At 45.8% G+C, this 20,205-nt stretch overlaps 1 protein-coding gene and 1 pseudogene across 2 annotated transcripts in view; both read left to right on the forward strand.

Moving 5' to 3' along the window:
- The first annotated feature begins 916 nt into the window (after nucleotides 1-916).
- On the forward strand, nucleotides 917-1,518 carry LOC109438944 (large ribosomal subunit protein uL23; annotated as a pseudogene).
- Nucleotides 1,519-13,822: 12,304 nt separating this feature from the next.
- Nucleotides 13,823-20,205, forward strand: part of WDR44 (WD repeat domain 44) — a 90,578-nt gene continuing 84,195 nt past the window's right edge. The window contains exon 1 of one of the 2 annotated variants that reach the window (XM_019719134.2): nucleotides 13,823-14,305. In XM_019719134.2, coding sequence (XP_019574693.2) covers nucleotides 14,229-14,305 — 77 coding nt within the window. In that variant the 5' untranslated portion in view covers nucleotides 13,823-14,228. The remainder of the gene's footprint in view (nucleotides 14,306-20,205) is intronic. The other variant, XM_019719135.2, reaches the window with a different exon arrangement.

Genomic DNA, 20,205 nt, shown 5'->3' on the forward strand with positions numbered 1-20,205 from the left:
ACCAAGAAATTGGACTACCTGGAAGAAATGGAAAAATTCCTAGAAGCATACAATCTTGCAAGGCTGAATAAAGAAGACACAAAAAAATCTGAAAAGACAAATTACTACAAACGAAATTGAATCAGTAATCAACAAGTTCACAACTAACAAAAGTCCAGGAACAAGTGGCTTCACAGGTGAATTTTACCAAACATTGAAAAAAGAATTAACACTTATTCTCCTCAAACTATTCCAAAAAAATCCAGGAGAAGGGAAGGCTCTCCAGCTCATTTTATGAGGCTGCCATTACTCTGATTCCAAAACCAGACAAAGACATTACAAAAAAATAAAGCTATAGGCCAATATCCCTAATGAACATAATGCAAAAATCCTCAGCAAAATATTAGCAAACTGAATTCAACCATACATTAAAAAGATCATACACCACGATTAAGTGGCATTCATTCCTGGTATGCAAGGTTGGTTCAATATTTGCAAATCAATTAATGTGATACACCACATAAACAGAATGAAAAATAAAAATCATATGGTATTATCAACAAATGCAGATGAAGAATTTGACAAAATCCAGCAGCCATTTATGATTAAAAAAAACAACTCTCAGCACAGTGGGAATAGAGGGAACATATTTCAACATAATAAAGGCCATATATGACAAACCCACAGCTTGTATCATACTCAATGGGGAAAAGCTATAATAAAAGTATTCCCCTTAAGACCAGGAACACGACAAGGATGCCCACTTTCACCACTTCTATTCAATCTAGTACTGGACATTCTAGCCACAGCAGTCAGACAGGAAAAGAAATAAAAGGCATCCAAATGGGAAAGGAGGAAGTAAAATTGTCATTGTTTCAGATAATATATAGAGAATCCCAAAGATTCCACCAAAAATCTCTTAGAACTTTTCACAAAGATGGCGCCGAAAGCGAAGAAGGAAGCCCCTGCCCCTCCCAAAGCCGAAGCCAAACAAAGGCTTTGAAGGCAAAGAAAGCAGTCCTAAAAGGCGTCCGCAGCCACAAAAAAAGAAGATCCAGACATCACCCACTTTCCGAAGGCCCAAGACACTGTGGCTCCAAAGGCAGCCTAAATATCCTTAGAAGAGCGCTCCCAGGAGAAACAAGCTTGACCACTATGCCATAATCAAATTCCCCCTACCTACCTAGTCAGCCATGAAGAAGATAGAAGACAACAATACACTTGTGTTCATTGTGGATGTCAAGGCCAACAAGCACCAGATCAAACAGGCTGTGAAGAAGCTCTATGACATTGACGTTGCCAAGGTCAACACCCTGATCAGGCCTGATAGAGAGAAGAAGGCATATGTTCGACTGGCTCCTAACTACAATGCTTTGGATGTTGCCAACAAAATTGGGATCATCTAAACTGAGTCCAGCTGGCTAATTCTAAATACAAAAGTTTTTCACTGTATATTTGTCTCTTTATGTTGATTTCTGGTTGTGCTGGGGGGAGGCCATACTTTGGTATACTTGTACACAATAAACAGGGTTTATGCAAAAAAAATATATATTAGAACTGATAGATACATGTTGTCAAGCAGCAGAATACAAAATTAATATTCAGGAATCTGTTGCATTTTTATACACTAATAACGAACTATAAGAAAGAGAAATTAAAAAAACAATCCCATTTACAATTGCATTTAAAAAATACTTAGGAACAAATTTAACCAAGGAAGTAAAAAACCTGTACTCAGAAAATTGTAAGAAACTGAAGAGAGAATTTAAAGAAGATACAAATAAATGGAAACATATTCCATGCTCATGGATAAGAAGGATTAATATAGTTAAAATGTCCATACTAACTGAATAAATAAGCAAAGTAAACAGAAATAGTCTCAGAGAAATAGAGAAAAAACTGATGGTTGCTAGATGGGAGGGGTGTGGGGATGAGGGAGAAGGGGAGGGGATTAGAAAGCACAAATTGGTAACCACAATATTGCCATGAGGATACGAAAGAAAGTTTGGGGAATCAATGTTCTGAAGATCTTGCAGGGTGTCAGATGGGCACATGTCTTATTAGGGAGACCACTTCAGGGACGGTGTAGGTGGCTGACCACTGCACTGTACACATGAAGCTGAAGCTGAATGATATTGTATGCCAACTATAATATATATATATATATATATATATATATATATATATATATATATATATATATATATTCATGGGATATAGAGTTCAGCGCATAGGGAATAAAGTCAATGGAATTGTAATAGATATGAACGATGTCAGGGGGACAGTAGATTGGGGGAGGGGGGATGTTACTTTGTGGGGATGAAATGTCTGGCTGTTGCATTGTTTTGTGCACCTGAAATTAATTTTTTTAAAAAGGAGGAGAAACAAAACAAAACAAATGTCCATACTAGCCAAAACAATATATAGACTCAACACAGTCCCTATCAAAATACAAATGGCATTTTTCACAGAACTAGAACAAATAACCCTAAAATTTATATGGAACATAAAAGACCCCAAATAGCCATGGCAATCCTGAGAAAAAAGAACAAAGCTGGAGGTATCATGGTGCCTGATATCAAATTACACTACAAGGTCATAGTAATCAAAACAGCATGATACTGGCATACAAACAGACACATAGATCAACGGAATATAATAGAGAGCCCAGAAATAAATCCATGCTTATATGTTCATTTAATCTATGACAAAGAAACTGAAAATTTACATTGAGGTAAAGACAGTCTGTTTAATAAATGATGGTGGGAAAATTGCATACATGCAAAAAAATGAAACTTCTTATACCATATACAAGAACAAACACAAAATGTATTAAAGACTTAAATGTAAGACCTAAAACCATAAAACTCCTAGAAAAAATATAGGAAGTAAACTTTCAGACATTATCCTTAGTAATGTTTTCACTGATATATCTCCTCGGGCAAGGGAAACAAAAGAAAAAAATTAACAAATAGGACTACATGAAACTAAAATGTTTTTTCACAGCAAAGGAAACCATCAACAAAATGAAAAGACAACCCACTGAACGGGAGAAGATATTTGCCAATGATATATTTGATAAGGGGTTAATATCCTAAGTTTATTTAAAAAACAACAACTCATACAACTCAACGAACACACCACACAAAACAAACAAACAAACAAAACCCCATAAAATCCAATTAAAAAATGGGCAGAGGACCTGAATAGACATTTCTCCGAAGAGGACAAACAGATGGCCAATAGATATATGAAAAGATGCCCAATGTCACTAATCATCAGAGAAACGTAAATAAAAACCACAATAAGATAACATCTCACTCCTCTAGGCATAGCTATCATCAATAAATCAACAAACAACAAGTACTGGTGAGGATGCGGTGAAAAGGGAACTCTCGTGCACTGTTGGTGGGATTGCAGATTGGTGCAGCCACTATGGAAAACAGTATGGAGGTTCCTCAAAAAGTTAAAAATAGAACTAGCTCATGACCCACCAATTCCACTCCTGGGTATTTATCCAAATAAATCCAAAACTGTAATTCAAAAACATATATGCACACCTATGTTTACTACAGCATTCTTCACAATAGCTAAGATATGGAATAATCAAAAAGCCCATCAACAGATGGTTGGATAAAGAAACTGTGGTACATTTACACAACCCACTATTACTCTGCCCTAAAAAGAAATGAAACCTTACCATTTGCAACAACATAGATGGACCTAGAAGATATTATGCTAGGTGAAATAAGTCAGAGTGAGAAAGGCAAATACCATATGATCTCACTTAAATGTGGAATCTAAAGAACAGAATAAATGAGCAAACAAAACAGAAATAGATTCATAGATACAGAGAAAAAAACTAATGGTTGCTAGATGGGAGGGAGGCTTGGGGATGGGTGAGTGTGGGGACAGAGCCAGGAGTGTAGTTTCCAGGCTCTCGGCCTCACATGGAAAGGTGCTGGCTCAGATAGTAAATGGCCATCAACTGTGATTGGATGGCCATCAGCTGTGGTTAGTTGGCCGTCAGCTGTAATCAGTGAGCCACTGGCCACTAATATAACTGCTGTGGCTACGCTAGCAGTAAGTAGGGGTTAGCAAGAAGATGGTAGCTGAGCTAGCAAGAACGGTTTGCAGCTAGCATAGCGGAGTGTGGATTGCGGATTGCAGAGAGGCAGATTGCAGTTAGCAAGCGAGGTTGGTTGGCAGAGAAGTGGATGGCAGGTTGCGGATCGTGTGGCTTCTGCTTCCTGTGTCTCCAACCCAGCCACCAGCAAGAATATAGTGGTACAACTCCCCTATCTATGGCTGTCGTGCGTGAGACCCTGCTCGCTGCGCCATGTGTCGTGCAGGGTGGCAGGCAGGGTCTCTGCTCCCGCTCCCCACATAAGAATGCAGGATATGGTGAGGCCAAAAAGGAACACCCACGGAGCCATAAGTAGGGGAGTCATATCACTGTATTCTCGCTGGTGGCATCCGCCTCTCTGCAATCCGCTATTGCTAGCTCAGCCACCATCTTCTTGCCAGCACCCATTTTCCTGCTACCGTAGCCACAGCAGTTATATTAGTGGCCAATGGCTCACTGGTTACAGCTGACAGCCAAGGAGCCACAGCTGATGGCCATCCAATCACAGTTGATGGCCATTTACTATCTGAGCCAGCACCTTTCTACGTGTGGCCGAGAGCCTGGAAACTGCACTCCTGGCTCTGTCCCCACAGGCTCCGTGGGTGTTCCTTTATGGCCTCACCATATCCTGTGTTATTGTGCAGGGAGCGAGAGATGAAACCATGAGTGACACATGGTGCAGCGAGCAGGGTACAGTGCCAGCCAAAGCTCTCTGAAGGGCGGTGGAGCAGTTTATGCTTATGAACACTCAGTCTCAGGAAGACCAGGAGGAGCAGCTGCTGGAGAGCTGGACCCCCATGGAGGGTTGGGAAGACGTGGATGGTTCCCCAACCAGCATAGGCCGAAGAAAGCAAAGGTCGTTGTGGCCCTGTGGGCTGGGAAGTGCTTGCTGAGGCTCTCAGCCACAGGTGGGGGAGGACTTGGAGCCCTCGTCCTGTGGAGAGGGCACACATTGTGAGACTAACACACAGCCCTAGCGAATGACTGTGGCTATGGGGAATTGCCTTCCATTCCTGATTTGATGGACCGCTTGACTGTTTGCTTGGGAACGTACCACCATGTAGTGGAACCGGAGGATGTTTGCTTTTGTGTCCTGACTGGCCGCCATCGAGAATATGTAAGCACCTTGACTGTGAGCCACTGTTGTCCCAGCACAGTACCCTGAGAGGCCCTGGCTGTGTCCAGGAAGTCTGCCTGTGCCCAGAGAGAGTGGCAGTGCCCAGAGAGCCTGGCTGTGTCCAGGATATTGCCTTTATCCCCAGGTTCCTTGCACAGGGCCCCTCACAGAAGATGCTTGTCATGTAGATTGTGAGGGGAGACCCTGGAGGGGTGGAGTGTGGGGATGTTACAGATACCAGGACCAGAAAGAACCCAAGCAGCACTCAGAGAGTTAGGAGAGTCAGCTTTATTACGTTGGTGGGCTCAGCGTGATCTTTCCCAAAATACCGAGCCCCTAGCAAGATTTTGAGCAGGTTTTTATGAGTTGGGGACTTCCTGGAGTTGGGGAAGGGGTAGGTGTCGTCTGGTGATTGGCTCGGGGTGTGGCTTGGAGGGGGTTATGCGGAAGTGGGCTGGGGCTTAGGCTGGGGACTTCTCTCTTTGTTCGGGCCACCATTTTAGGTCAGTTCCACGTGGCAGGGAACCATTTTAGGTCAATTTCTCCATCATGTCCTCCCTGTTGATGATTGTAAGTGGTAACAACTTAGAGATCATCATATTAGCTAAGAGGACAATAACCCCACAGGGCAAGGATCCGGGCTGTGGCCCCACAGGTGACGGAGGTCCCTGTGAAACACATGACAACGTTAACTATGCATGGCCCAATGGTGGCAAGGAGGAGGATCCTGAGGAGTGGGCCAGCTAGGGGTAGGAGCCAAGAGGACCAGCAAAGGCTAGAAAGAGTAGGAGTCCAATGACAGTGAAGACGGAGGCCGGGCAGACAACAGTGAGGCTCATCCGGGCTGTTTCTTGAGGGTCAGATGGAGTGGATGGGCCGGGTCAGGTTGGGCGATCCAGGCGTCGTCCTCCAACTGGGCTCTTTTAACTCGAGTGTGATGGATCCACAGCGGCGATGCCTGAAACTTTAAGAGTGGTGGGAGTAACAAGTATAACAGTGTGAGGGCCTGTCCACTGGGGTCGGAGGTGCTGGCGCTTCCAATCTTTGTCCCAGACTTGGTCTCCCCGGGTAAAGGGGTGTACCAGGGCCCCGAGAGAAATGGGGGCCCTTTCCAGAATGTAAGCATGTACATCTGTGAGGACCTTGCCTAGAGCGGCCATCTGGTTTTGGAGGCTGGGGAACCCCAGCTGGCAAATGTCACCAGGGAGGCTGGTCAGCAGGGGAGGGAGCCTCCCGAACATAATTTCAAAGGGAGAGAATCCAGATTTGCCAGGGGTGCAGTGTGCCCAAAGGACGGCTAGTGGAAGGAAGTCCACCCACCCTAGGGAGGTCTCCTGGTGGAGTTTAGCTAATGTCTCCTTGAGGGTAGAGTTCATGCATTCAACTTTCCCTGAGCTTTGTGGTCGATATGCTGTGTGGAGTCTCCAGTTGATGCCCATGGCTCTGGTTACTGTCTGGAGGAATTCTGCTATGAAAGCTGGTCCATTGTCACTGTGGATAGAAAGTGGAATCACGTAGCGGGGGATAATCTCCCTAAGGAGGACCTTGGCTACTTTGCGGCTCTTCTCAGTCCGAGTGGGGAAAGCTTCAACTCACCTGGAGAAGGTACAGACCAGGACTAGCAAGTACTTAGTACCGCGGCAGTTTGTCATGTCAGTGAAGTCGACTTCGAGGTCCTCAAAAGGTGCCGTACCGCTTCTCTGAGTCCCGGGGATGGGGCTAGAGCCGGACTTTGGATTGTTCTTTGCATAAGTGAGGCAGTGTTCTCCGATTGACTTGCAAAGAGCTGACAGCTGGCTAATGTAGAAGTTTTTGGCTAGGAGGCCCTCAAAAGCAGTTTTTCCTAAGTGGGTTAACTTGTGATATTCAGCGGTTACTTGAGCACCTAGCAGGGCTGGGATGAAGAGTCTTCCATCGGGCAGTTGCCACCACCCTTGTGGCAATCTGGTGGCCCCTTCTGACTTTGCCCATCTGAGTTCCTCTTTTGTGTACTGTGGGAGTGACGTGGTGGTAGTGTTAGTGACCAAGAGTAGTTCACTAGAGCTTCCCATCGCTGCTAATTTGGCCATGGTGTCGGCGAGCTTGTTCCCGACTGCTGAGGGCTCGTTGCCTCTCTGGTGGCCCCATCAATGGATAACTGCAACCTGCTAGGGAAGCCCAATGGCTTGTAGGAGCTTAAGCATTTTTTGTTTATTTTTAATAGTTTTTCCCTCCGCAGTCAGAAGGCCTCTTTCTTTGTATATAGCCCCATGGATATGGACGGTTCCAAAGGCATACCGAGAGTTGGTATAGATGTTGACTTTTCGGCCCTCGGATAGAGTAAGGGCTCTTATTAGTGCCCATAGTTTTGCCCCTTGGGCCGAGCATCCCAATGGACATGCCCCTGCCTCGAGTACCTCATCTGTGGTAGTTACCGCATACCCCACGTGATGCTTTCCATCCCTCAGGAAGCTGCTGTCGTCAGTATACAGAGTAAGGTCCGGGTTAGGATGTGGGCTGTCCTGGAGGTCGGGTCTGGTGGCGTAGACCTCGTTGATAACTTCTATACAGTCATGTTCTGGATCCCCTTCCTCGGTTGGCAGGAAAGTGGCTGGGTTCAGGGTGCACACAGTTTCTAATGAGATCTGAGGATTTTCCAGGAGTAGCCCTTGATTCTGAGTCAGCCGTGCATTCGACAGCCATCGGGGTCCTTGACTGTTCATTAAGGTGGTGACCGAGTGGGGTACTTCAATTATGAGTCTCTGGCCTAAGGTGAGCTTATCCGCCTCTTTGATGAGAATTACCGTGGCTGCTAGGGCCCGCAGGCATGGCAGCCAACCCGCTACTACTGGGTCTAGTTTCTTTGAGAGGTAGGCAACGGGACGGAACCAGTCCAACTGTTTGGGCCAGCAGCCCTAAGGCTATTTTGTCTTTTTCCTGCACGAATAAGTGGAGTGGCCTCTCAGCATCAGGTAACCCGAGGGCTGGGGCCTGTCCAAGTGAGCTCTTGAGCTGCTTGAAGGCATGTTTTTGATCTTCTGTCCATAGCATAGGGGCCTTTTCTTGACCAGCTAGAGCCTCATATAAGGGCCGGGCTATTGCCAAAAAGCCAGGAATCCAGACCCCACAGAAGCCGGCGGTCCCGAGGAACTCACGGAGCGCTCTCCTGTTGGTGGGCCGGGGGAGGGAATTGATGACTTTCTTCTGCCCAGTGCTGAGGGCCCACTGTCCTTTGGAAATGATAAAGCCCAAGTATTGTTCTGGTTCTCTGCAGAGCTGGGCTTTCTTCCAGGAGACTCTATTGCCCGTCTCAGCTAGGTGGGACAGGAGTGCCCGTGTCATGGTTTGGCACTCGGTTTCGGTGGCACAGGCTAGGAACAGATCATCTACATATTGCAATAGAGTGCAGCGGTATTCTTCTCGAGAGAAGGTGGCTAAATCTGAGGCTAGCACTTCCCTGAAGAGGGTTGGGGAGTTTTTGAAGCCCTGTGGGAGCTGAGTCCATGTCAGCTGGAGCTGCCGGCCGGTATCAGGTTCAGTCCATTTGAAGGTGAACAGTGATTGGCTCTGGGGTGCCAACCAAATGCAGAAGAATGCATCTTTCAGGTCCAGGCAGGTGAACCATCCGGCCTCCAGGGACAGCTGACTGAGGAGAGTATATGGATTTGGAACTACGGGGTGTAGGGAGACTGTGGCTTGGTTTACCACCCTTAAATCTTGTACTGGCCAGTATTCTCCATTGGACTTCCTTACCGGCAGGAGGGGCGTATTCCATGGTGACTGGCACTCTACGAGTATCCCTGCTGCTCTGAGATGGGCGAGGTGTTTTTGAATCCCTGCCTGAGCTTCCCTGGAGATGGGGTATTGGTGTAGCTATTGGGGTTGAGCTCCAGGTCTCAGTTCCACCAAAACTGGGGCCTTATATTTTGCTAGCCCAGGCGGGTTATCTTCAGCCCAAACCTCTGGGAAATCAGCCCTGTAGGCTTCTATGTTCTGTTCTACACTGGTCCCATAGAGCCTCCATTCTTCTTCCCTCAGGGTGGTGATAGACAGAATAAGTCCCTCTGACGGGGGCTGCAGTGACATGGTGGCTTGGCCTGATGGTTTGAAGGAGATTTGCGCCCCTAACTTGGTAAGGAGGTTGCGTCCCAGGAGCGGGATTGGGCTATCTGGTAAGTAGAGGAACTCGTGTGACACTGTGTGTCCTAATTTACAAGTCTGAGCCTGGCAGAACGGTCGGCTCTTAGCTTGATCCCTGGTGGCATCCATTATGGTGACCCTGTGGTCCCCGAGCGGTGCCACTGGTGTGGTGACTACTGAGTATTTTGCTCCAGTATCTACCATAGAAGTCACTGTTTGGCCCCCTACATCTAGGCCAACCGTGGGCTCATGGGGGCCGAGTTCAAACGAGCCCGGTCCTCTTCAGTCCGACTTGATTCCCTCTAATCCTATGAAGTCCGGCTCTGGGCTGGTTGGGTTGGGGCTATGTGGAGGCCGAAGCTGGAAGCAGAGTGTCTGGAAGTGGTGGAGCTGCGCCAGCTGTTGGCCGTGGTGCGTAGGGAGGTGGTGGCGGCCCTTCATCGGGGTCCCCCGGTAAATGGCCTTAGCCATGTCTTTCTGGGTGCAGCCTCGTGGGTTCCATGCAACGCAGATCCTGGACTGTCCCTTACTATTGGAGCAGAACCGTACCCAAAGAGGAAGGGTTCAGGTTATTTCCAACCACGAGTCAACGTAAAGGAACTGGTCTGGATATCCTGGGGTCCCAGTGGCAACTATGTAGACTCGGTGAATCGTGGGGAGGTCAAGAGTGACTTCTGTGGGCCATCCACGTCGAAACTTGGCCACTCCAGCTCACATAAAGTGCGGAGTCGTCCGGGGGTCATTTTGACCCCGTAGTCGCCTCCAAAACCTTTCCTGAAATTCTTTAACATGCAGTCTAGAACCGTGGGCTTCCCGTGACTCCCTCCCACGATGTATGGTGTCGCATACACAAGGGAAGTGTCTCAATCAGGCACCCGCCTGGCTGCGTCCCTTGCAGGAACCTTGGGAACGTCTTGGCTAAGGTGTGCCCATATAAGCCCCGGGCCAGCTCTCACTCTGAGAGTGCAAATCACCCTTATGCTGTACGACGCTACCACAGAACGCAGGTTGGGGCTCACTTGGGCTCCGTAGCTGACAAACCATGGATCCACACAGAATCCCATTCGGGACCAAGTACACACACACTCATTCAGGGAGGAAAGACACCCTCCCCCGGAACAGCCCTAACTAAAGTCCGAAGTGGGACTCCACAGGTGATCAGGCTCCCCTTCTGCCCTTAGGCAGGCCTAACTGGATCTGGGCCCCGGGGTCTTACTGTGTCCGATATTCTGATTGGCTGTTCATCTTTTCTCTCTACTGGGGTCCAGCAAGGAGTCACGGGCTGGAGCCAGCGGGAGGTCACCCGTCCCGGGCCTGCCAAAATCAGCAGGGTGCGCCTAGCTCCATCTCAGCTCTCCCGCCACCCTAGGGCCCGCTCTCACCCAAACCGGTGGCTCAAGGGGCCAGCGCGGTTGGGTTTCCCGGTCAGGAAACCAAGAATGTTACAGATACCGGGACCGGAAAGAACCCAAGCGGCACTCAGAGCATTAGGAAGGCCAGCTTTATTATGCCAGCGGGCTCAGTGGGATCTTTCCCAAAATACTGAGCCCCTAGCAAGGTTTTGAGCAGGTTTTTATGAGTTGGGGACTTCCTGGAGTTGGGGAAGGGGTAGTTGTCGTCTGGTGATTGGCTTGGGGTGTGTCTTGGAGGGGGTTATACGGAAGTGGGCTGGGGCTTAGGCTGGGGACTTCTCTCTTTGCTAGGGCCACCATTTTAGGTAAGTTCCACATGGCAGGGAACCATTTTAGGTCAGTTTCTCCATCAGGGTCAGAGCCAGGAGTGCAGTTTCCAGGCTCTTAGCCTCACATGGAAAGGTGCTGGCTCAGGTAGTAAATGGCCATCAACTGTGATTGGATGGCCATCAGCTGTGGCTAGTTGGCCGTCAGCTGTAACCAGTGAGCCATTGGCCACTAAGATAACTGCCGTGGCTATGCTAGCAGCAAATGGTGGCTGGCAAGTGCGGATTGCAGTTAGCAAGTGAGGTTGGTTGGCATAGAAGTGGATGGCAGGTTGTGGATCGTGTGCTTCCTGCTTCCTGTGTCTCCAACCCAGCCGCTAGCTAGACTATAGTGGTATGACTCCTATCTATAGCTCCATTGCTGTTCCTTTTTGGCTTCACCATATCCTGCGTTCTTGTGCGGGGAGCAAGAGATGAGACCCTGCATGACGGTGAGAAAGGTGAAGGGATTAGGAAGTACAAATTTGTAGTCACAAAATAGTTATAGCAATGTGAAATACATATTCCCCATGGGGAATATAATCAGTAATATTGTAAAGACTGTGTAGGATTGTTAGCCTGGAAAAGGTCTGGCTGCTCGCCACACGAAAGCCAAAACTCCAGAGGCGAGGTTGGTAGAAAGAAAAGCAGGTTTTATTCCAAAATGCCAGCATTAAGGGAAGACAGTGTACTCCCAGTCACAGAGACTGCTTTCTTGCTCTTAATACCACCAAAGGTTTTATAGACATGCAAGGAGGGGCAGAACAAAGGAAGGAGAAGTTGGCCAGGCAACTTCAGGAAAAAGCACTTCCTGGAGGCTGCTCTGTCCCAGGGTCAGGAGTGAATCCCATACAGATGCAAAAATCCCCTCCCAAGTTACTGGGCCAGGAGTGCCCCCTGGTCTGAAGTAAACAGAACAGTTGGAACTTGTATGCATAGTAAATGCACAGTGAACAGTCATCAAGGTTTGGGGTGAGGGAAGGGAAGCAAAGAAAGGAAAAAAAAAACTTTCAAAACGTCCCAAGCCAAACCACTACCAAATTTAATTACATCAGAGGTCCAAAATTCAAAAATAGAAGATATAGTGTCACCATTACACAGTGTCAGATGGGTATACTGGACTTACTGGGGGGGGATCACTTCATAGATTATATATGCCAAATTGCTGCGCTGTACACCTGAAACTAACATAATATTGAATGTCAAGTATAATTTATATAGTCACAGATGCAAACTGCAGCATAGGGAATATAGTGAAGGGATAGTACACTATCAATCTGTGATGGGTGTAAATGTCTAATCATTGTTGTTTTATACACCTGAACTAATTAAAAAAAACACACATAAAAGCTAACAATTACTGAATTGTAACCAGAGTCTCATCGAGAAGGATCCACAAATCCCTTGTCTGCAATTCTGAAATCCAAAAAAGCTGTGGAAACAAAAAAAGATGTATTTAATAAGTTATTTGACAGTCAAATTGATCTAAATTATTGGCAGTAGTATCTGACCTAAACCGAATAAGGTTACTTATTGGTATTTATTTACTCTGTATGAATAATGATATGGTTTGCTGCAAGAAATATTACCATATTTAATTAGGCAGTTTTCCCTGAACTTCCTGGGGTGTTACAGAATATACATAGTATAAGTTATTTGGTTTTACACAAGCCTGCGAGCCACCTGCCATATCTTTTCATGGTTGCTTTCCAAGGAGGAATTTAGAGCCCTATTCCAGCGTTTCTGAGGGCCATGCCCCTGGTCCCAATCCACTTTCTTCTGCTGCCATCTTGAGCAATACTTAAAGCTACATAAAGAGCTCAGAGAGCCTTACTGTCATGATGACAGTGGGAAAAATAAATGTATTTCACGATCATATAAAGTCAATGCTATTCCTTTTATGGTCAATGATCTATTGTTTAAAAAAGAATATCTTAGTCTTTTAAAAAGTACCTATTTTCATCACTGGACATTGGGCAGTCGAGGATCAGAATTTAGTTACTAGCACTTAGCCTTGCAAGGGTATCTGCTCAATATACATTCACTATTTGACTGACGCACATCTCGCCCATTATGTAATAATTTCTCTCACATTTAGTGAGGGCAGCAACAGACGTTTGTAGGGAAAAAGTAACCGGAGGCCTAATACTGGCTCAGCTCCAGCAATAAATCCATCATGGAACTGGCACACTCCCCACGTATCTCTCACAGACCCCACCCTGTGGCCCGCAGGACCCTATCTAGGGATCTCAATTAGAGATATTGTAGTAAATAAGGTGCGTCAATCTTGTAAGGCTAAAGGTGGCGGAGCTCCTACACCCTACGGTGGGCTATTTAGGGCTTGGTTAAATTAAGACGATCTTAAAGCAAACCCCAATGCCAACGTTTCCCGACAGCATTTCCTCTTAAGAAAAACAGAAGACTCAAAATCACCCCTCTGAAAATGCCTCTCTTAGGAACTGCAGAGTTGGCAGGTAAGACGCTCCAGTGAACCCCCACCTACTCGTGCGCGCTCCCTCAGAGCCGGGGTACCGCGCCGCTACTCAGCAGGTTCCAGACTCCTTCCTTCAGAAGCCTCATCCCCACCCTTCTCCGCTACTTCCGGCCTTCACTGAACACCCTCAACGCGCTTGCGCAGTTTGATACGCTTCTCGGGCCGAAGAAATCCGAGTGCTGCCTCTCTGGAGCCGCCCCCACCTCCTCTTCGCCCCGCCCACGCTTCACCAGACCCCCCCCCCCCGAAATCTCGCGAGGTTAGGTGTGCGTCCGTATTTTTGCGGGCAACTAGCTCTCACAGCTGCTGTAATTTGCTGCTGCGGGAGAAACTGTAGCTGCCTCGTCGGCCCGCCCGCCCTCCCCCACCGAGGAGAGCCACCGCCTCTTCTCTCCCGCTGCTTCTACCCCTATCGCCGGGAGAGGTGGCAGCAACAGTCCTTAGACCCTGCGCCGCCTCATTAGGCGGCCGCTTTGCTGGTCATTCCTGCAGCCTGGCAGCTGACGGAACCCCCGTGCCCCTAACCGGCTCCTCACTCCAGATCATCTGTTCCCTCCTCATCCTCGCGCGGGGCCCACCTCCCCCTGGTCTCGCGGGGGTGGAGGACGACGAGGAGGAGACGAGAGTCACCCTCCCAGGCGGCATCGGCCCCCTCACCCGCGGGTGTGTCCTATAAATGGCGTCGGAAAGCGACACCGAGGAATTCTTTGATGCCCCTGAAGATGTGCACCTAGGGGGCGTCTACCCTGTAGGGTAAGTAGCTATGGCCCAGAAGCCTGGCGTCGCGGTCCCTCGGCTTCCCCTGTGCCTTCCACCGCTTCCCCTCCCAGGTCCCGATTGTGTCCGCCACCGTTGCTCCTTTCAGTCTCCACTCGGGCACTTCAGAGTGAGTTGGGGGGCTGGGGGATCGCCCACCTCTGGCAAACTCATTCCTTTTGCTACTGAACAGCCCCAGTGGCTCTCTCGGAACCCCTTTCTCGTCTTGTCCAGCTTTCTGCGAGGTCGGACAGCTGACGTGCCTGAGAGCCGACGATTTGTGTTTTTGGGATTCAGAGCTAACCTTTCAAACATCCGTTTTGGCCTTGGGGACCACAGATTAAAGGAGCAGTAACAGGAGAAAATACATTTCCCCCCGTTTCTTTGGTTTGCTGCTAACTTACCTATTCGTTTTAGAGGTACCTGTAACTCCCGATTTGCCGCCGTCTTTTCATTGCATGGAAAGAAAAGCAGCGGCGGAAAGGGTTGGGTGTTTACTTAGGAAAGTCCTCTAGCTGATGTACTTTAGATCAACAGTGTTTTATTAAAGTAGAACCTTCCCGTGAGGCAAAGGAAATCGAACACAAGGTCCTTTACCATTAGGGAGAATGCGGTCTTAAAAGGGTAGCCGGACAAAAATGTACACAAACCGACTACACAGATACAAACAAGTGCTGAGTAATCGGGTGGTTGGAAGGAGAGCCACAGCTTTGTGCTCTTTATCTAATTCTGCAAGATGTTTTAGTGGTGATTAATATGGGAGATTCTGAGTAGGAAGTACAGTAGTTGGAATGCTTCGCTTGACTAGGACTTCTACTTACCCACTCTTCCACTTTTCAAAGTTGGAATAATGTTTATAGCGATTTCGCCGAACTCATCTACAGACTTGTGTGGAACTAGAGGCAGTGAAGTATATATTTAAATAGTGTAAGAACTTGGTAAAATTTGTGTGTTAATGTAAGCCACTAGTACAGTTCCATGAATCAACTGCCGTCAATTTTCAAGCTTACCCTTTGGAAGAAATATCTCCTTTGATACAAATAAAGATAGCCATGCAGTCTAGAAGTCTTTCTAAAACAATATGTATATACCAAAAATGTTATAGAAACAAAATCAGAGAGATATGTACATTGTTAGATCGCTGATGTGTGTTTCCACCAACCTTTATGGGATTTTGGGGTGGCAATGGCCAATCTTGAGATGGCCCTGAATCTCCTTCAAATTCAATGTCTGAAACAAGTTCATAGCTAGATGGTAGAGAATAGAAAATACATTTGGATTTCCGAATACGTTGGAGTCCCTTGAAATTAAATTTTGTTTTTGTGGTTTCCCCCTCAAAGTAATGAACTGTCAGTTCAGGTTAAATGAGAGACCTAATCCTTTAGTACTTTTGTATCTGTAGGTGGAGGAGGGAATAACAATCGACATATATGATTATAATCAATTTAGAACTATGTGAATAGTGTTCCTTTCCAATGAATAAAACAAATTTCATTTTGAAGGACAGCTACATCAGGACGTGTGTAAATTGCCTAGTCCAGCACCTGGCACAGAGAAAGAATGCAAATTTTCATTCCCTTTTCCTTCCTTTCTTGGAATTAGCAATTTGAATTTCACACAGTGCTTACTTTGGGAGGAAGTATGCAGAACTTGGGGCTTTTTAACTTATCTAAACCAAATGAGTCATTTTGATAGAATTGATAGTCAGTTCTTCCCTCATAGGACAATATAGCTTCTCAAGTTCTTTGATCCTTTGATACTAGGTGAGAAGTAAAAAAACGGCTCTTAGGACCCAGTGTTCTAATTTTAACTCTAACCTGCCCAAATATTTTTTTTGCAATGTACACCACATTTATATTGCTTTATTTTGATTGATATTTTAGGTCAGGTTTCATTATTATCTGTTTTTACATATGAGGAACGTTAGACTCTAAGAGGTTAATGAATTGGCCTAGGAGACAATGCATGTAAGTGACAGAGCTGGGATTTGAAACCAGTTCTTCAGATTTCTACTTAACTATTTTTTTTCTAATATATTATAGCAGCCCCACTGTGTGTGTGTGTGTGTGTGTGTGTGTGTGTGTGTGTGTGTGTGTGTGTGTACGTGTGCATAGAAGATATCCTGCAAGAGATTCTGGTGTAAAATGCTTTAGGAACAACTTGCTGAATTGAACTGATGCATCTATTTAAAACCAGCAGCCCAGACTTTTCAGTTCTCTTCGCTAGAAATTCCCACTTCCTCTTTCAGGAATGTGTATTGCCCAGAGAGGGAAAGTGACTTGTCCAAGGTGGCACAGCAAATTAATAACAGAGTTAGGACTAGAATCCAGATCAATTTTACATTCTAGCATTCTTTCTGCTACCATGCTGTCTTTTGATAAAGCAGGAAAGGGAGGAGGAAGTGTGGTATAGTAGAAAAAAGCCCTGGACTATGAATCATTTCATTTCCTCATCTTTAAATTGAAGAGATTACATTCTGAGAACCCTTCCAACTCTAATAGTCTGTCATTATATTGAGGTTTACTAGTGTGCTTTTATTGATAAGCTTTTGTTCTTGGCAAATCTTTCCGTGATTTTTTTTTTAATTTTAACAAACGATGGTATTAGGTACATTTTTCAATACCCGTAGATGTCAAATTAAATATTTACTGGGTAAATTATACATGAGGTGAATGCTCCTGCTAATTTGTTGATTATGCATACACATACTAAACTCTGGCACTGTCGTGCAAGGCGGCCTGTGGGGTCTCAGCTCCCGCTCCCCACATAAGAACGCAGGATGTGGCTAGGCCAAAAAGGAACACCCACGGAGCCATAGATAGGGGAGCCATAGCACTATAGTCTCGCTGGCGGCTGGGTTGGAGACACAGGAAGCAGGAGCCACACTATCCACAACCTGCCGTCTGCTTCTCTGTCAACCAACCTCACTTGCTAACTGCAATCTGCTCTTGCTAGCTCAGTCACCATCTTCTTGGTAGCCCCAATTTTTCTGCTAGTGTAGCCACAGCAGTTATATTAGTGGCCAATGGCTCACTGGTTACAGCTGACGGCCAACTAGCCACAGCTGATGGCCATCCAATCACAGTTGATGGCCATTTACTACCTGAGCCAGCACCTTTCCACTTGAGGCCGAGTGCCTGGAAACTGCACTCCTGGCTCTGTCCCCACAGGCACTGAGAACATGTTATAAAAATAAATGTAACTTTTTGAGCATTCTTTATTTAAAAAGGTTTTTTCATGGTTAACAAAATATTTTTGAGGTGTTGGAAGGAAGGATAGAATGGTAACATTTTTCGAGTAGGAAGGGACAGGAGATCATTTAGCCCAGACCTCCCATTTAACTGAAAGAAACCTAGGCTTAGAGAGGGGAAGTGACACATTGCTGGTTAGTGGCAGACTGGGAACTAGAACCCCAGTCTCCTGATTGCTCATTTAGACCATGCTGCCTTGTCTGTGGAGGGAGGGAAAGTATTGCTAGGTATCCCTATTCTAGGTTTCTGGCACTTACCCTGTTAGTGGGGCTCTCAAGATGGTCTACTTCTATATACCATTTGTCATGCAGGGAGGCCTGCGGGGTCTCTGCTCCCGCTCCCCATACAAGAACGCAGGATATGGTGAGGCCAAAAAGGAACACCCACGGAGCCATAGGTAGGGGAGTCATACCACTATATTCTCTCTGGCGGCACTATACTCTCACTGGAGGCTGGATCCACACTGTCCGCAAACTGCCATCCACACTTGCCAGCCCAGCCGCCATCTTCTTGCTAGCCCCCATTCTTCTCTCCTCTCTCCTCTGCCAGCGTAGCCACAGCAGTTACATTAGTGGCCAATGGCTCACTGGTTACAGCTGACGGCCAACTAGCCACAGCTGATGGCCATCCCATCACAGTTGATGGCCATTTACTACCTGAGCCAGCACCTGTCTATGTGAGGCCGAGAGCCTGGAAACTTCTTTCTGGGGCTCTGCCCCCACACCATTGTTCTGTTTTTACAGTGGCTTGCTGTCAGGACATTAACTGTTGAGGATCCTAACTTTTGCCCACTAATTTTCTCCCAAGTCAGGATGAAAGGTGGTTGCAGAATAGCTGATCTAAGAACAGTGGTTTATTTTATTTTATTTTAAGAGTCTAGTTAGTGTCAACTGCAGTCTATCATTCTAGATTGGAGTAATGGAGAAATCTTTTTTCTTTTTTTGTTGGGGAATATTGGGGAACAGTGTGTTTTTCCAGGATCCATCAGATCTAAGTCAAGTCGTTGTTTTCAATCTAGTTGTGGAGAGTGCAGCTTCCCGGCCCATGTGGGAATTGAACCTGCGACACTGGTATTATGAGCACTGCACTCTAACCAACTGAGCCAACAAGCTGATGAAATCTTGATTTATAAATCATGAGAACTGAAATCAAACTGTCTTGAAGAGTTGGTTGGTCTCAAAAACAAGAAGTCGCATAGCTGCCTTTGTTATAAACCCAACTTTTCACTTTACTTAGGCATCAGAAACATTTCTCTCTGAATTGAAAATTGATACAACATTCAATAAAAATATTTGTGTGATATGGGTTACTTGAGGAAATATTCCTTAAAATGGCTGTTCATGGGTTGGCATTTAATCATAGATTATATTAGGTTGGCGCAAAAGTAACTGTGGTTTAAAAGGTTAAAAGTAATTGCAAAAAGTGCTATTACTTTTGCACTAACCTTAATATAATCATTGATTATATTTGGTTGCTGGTGGCTTTGCGAATTGATTGAAATATGTTAATATTTGTAAATGCTGTGTTATCACACCTGTGTATCGTATTAAAGGGGGGAGCCTACATATTAATTAGTTAGTTCAACTTCTAAATTTAGTGCTCTGCAAATGTCAATTGGTGACTTCTGGAGGTAGGACAGTCTCAGTAGTATGGCAATTTGGGGGCTCAACTTGAATCTGTACAAACTGCTGTAAATTGAAAATTTTATTCTGTTGGGATAAACTGCATAAAATAGGGTAGATAAAATTTGATTTTTAAAATGTTAAAAACTTTGTTTGTTTTAGGATGTTGACAATTCAGTGATGGTCCTACAGAACAAAAAAAAAAAACAATTTCTAATTGTTGGTATTTGAGATTTATTTTATAACCTGTACATTACACAGCAATCCATGTGTTCTCTTCAGTTCATTGTTTTAACTTTGACAAAGTCAGGTGAATTTGCCTGGGAAGCCCCTTGATGGGGCTGTTTGTTTCCTCCTACTCTGCCTGCAATTATGCTAATTACTTATGGGGTGGTGCAGGTGGAAGAAAGGCGGGGTGATGGGGCTGGAGGTGATGGAAGTGGAGGCGATGAAGGTAGCCTTAGCAGCCCATGTAAAGAGCAGGTGGGAAAGCTGCTTCCCAGGTTACGGATAGCTGAGATAAGACAATCACACCATTTAGTATTGTTTTAGATATATGTGTGCACAGTGTATATTAAATAACCCTTTCTGTAAGAGATTAGTCCATAAGAAATACCTCCAAAAAAATTTAAAGTGCCAATAAAAAAATGTAGGTGCTTTATGATGTCCTCCTGATATTTAACCTGAATTGATAATTAACCTACATTTTTGTTTTCTACCCAGAGCTAAGCTGATTTCTACAAACTTTCACAAGGTGTGTTCCCCTCTAGCTGTCAAATGTTACTCTGCTAACCAGCTAAACCTTTAATTGGGTGTTTTCCTTACTCTTCAGAGCAGAACTGTATTTATTCCCTTATTGCAAACTGAGTAGTCTTTGTATTAGTCTGTCATCTAATGATTCAAAATTGAGGAATAAGCATGTAAGACATAATGTGGGCCTCATACCTGATGGAAATGCCAGTGGTTTTCCCCAGTCAGTATACAAATTTATTTTTGGTTACTATAGCAACCAGCCTGTCAGTTA

This window comes from Rhinolophus sinicus, chromosome X (genome assembly GCF_036562045.2).
Source record: "Rhinolophus sinicus isolate RSC01 chromosome X, ASM3656204v1, whole genome shotgun sequence".
NCBI lineage: Eukaryota > Metazoa > Chordata > Mammalia > Chiroptera > Rhinolophidae > Rhinolophus > Rhinolophus sinicus.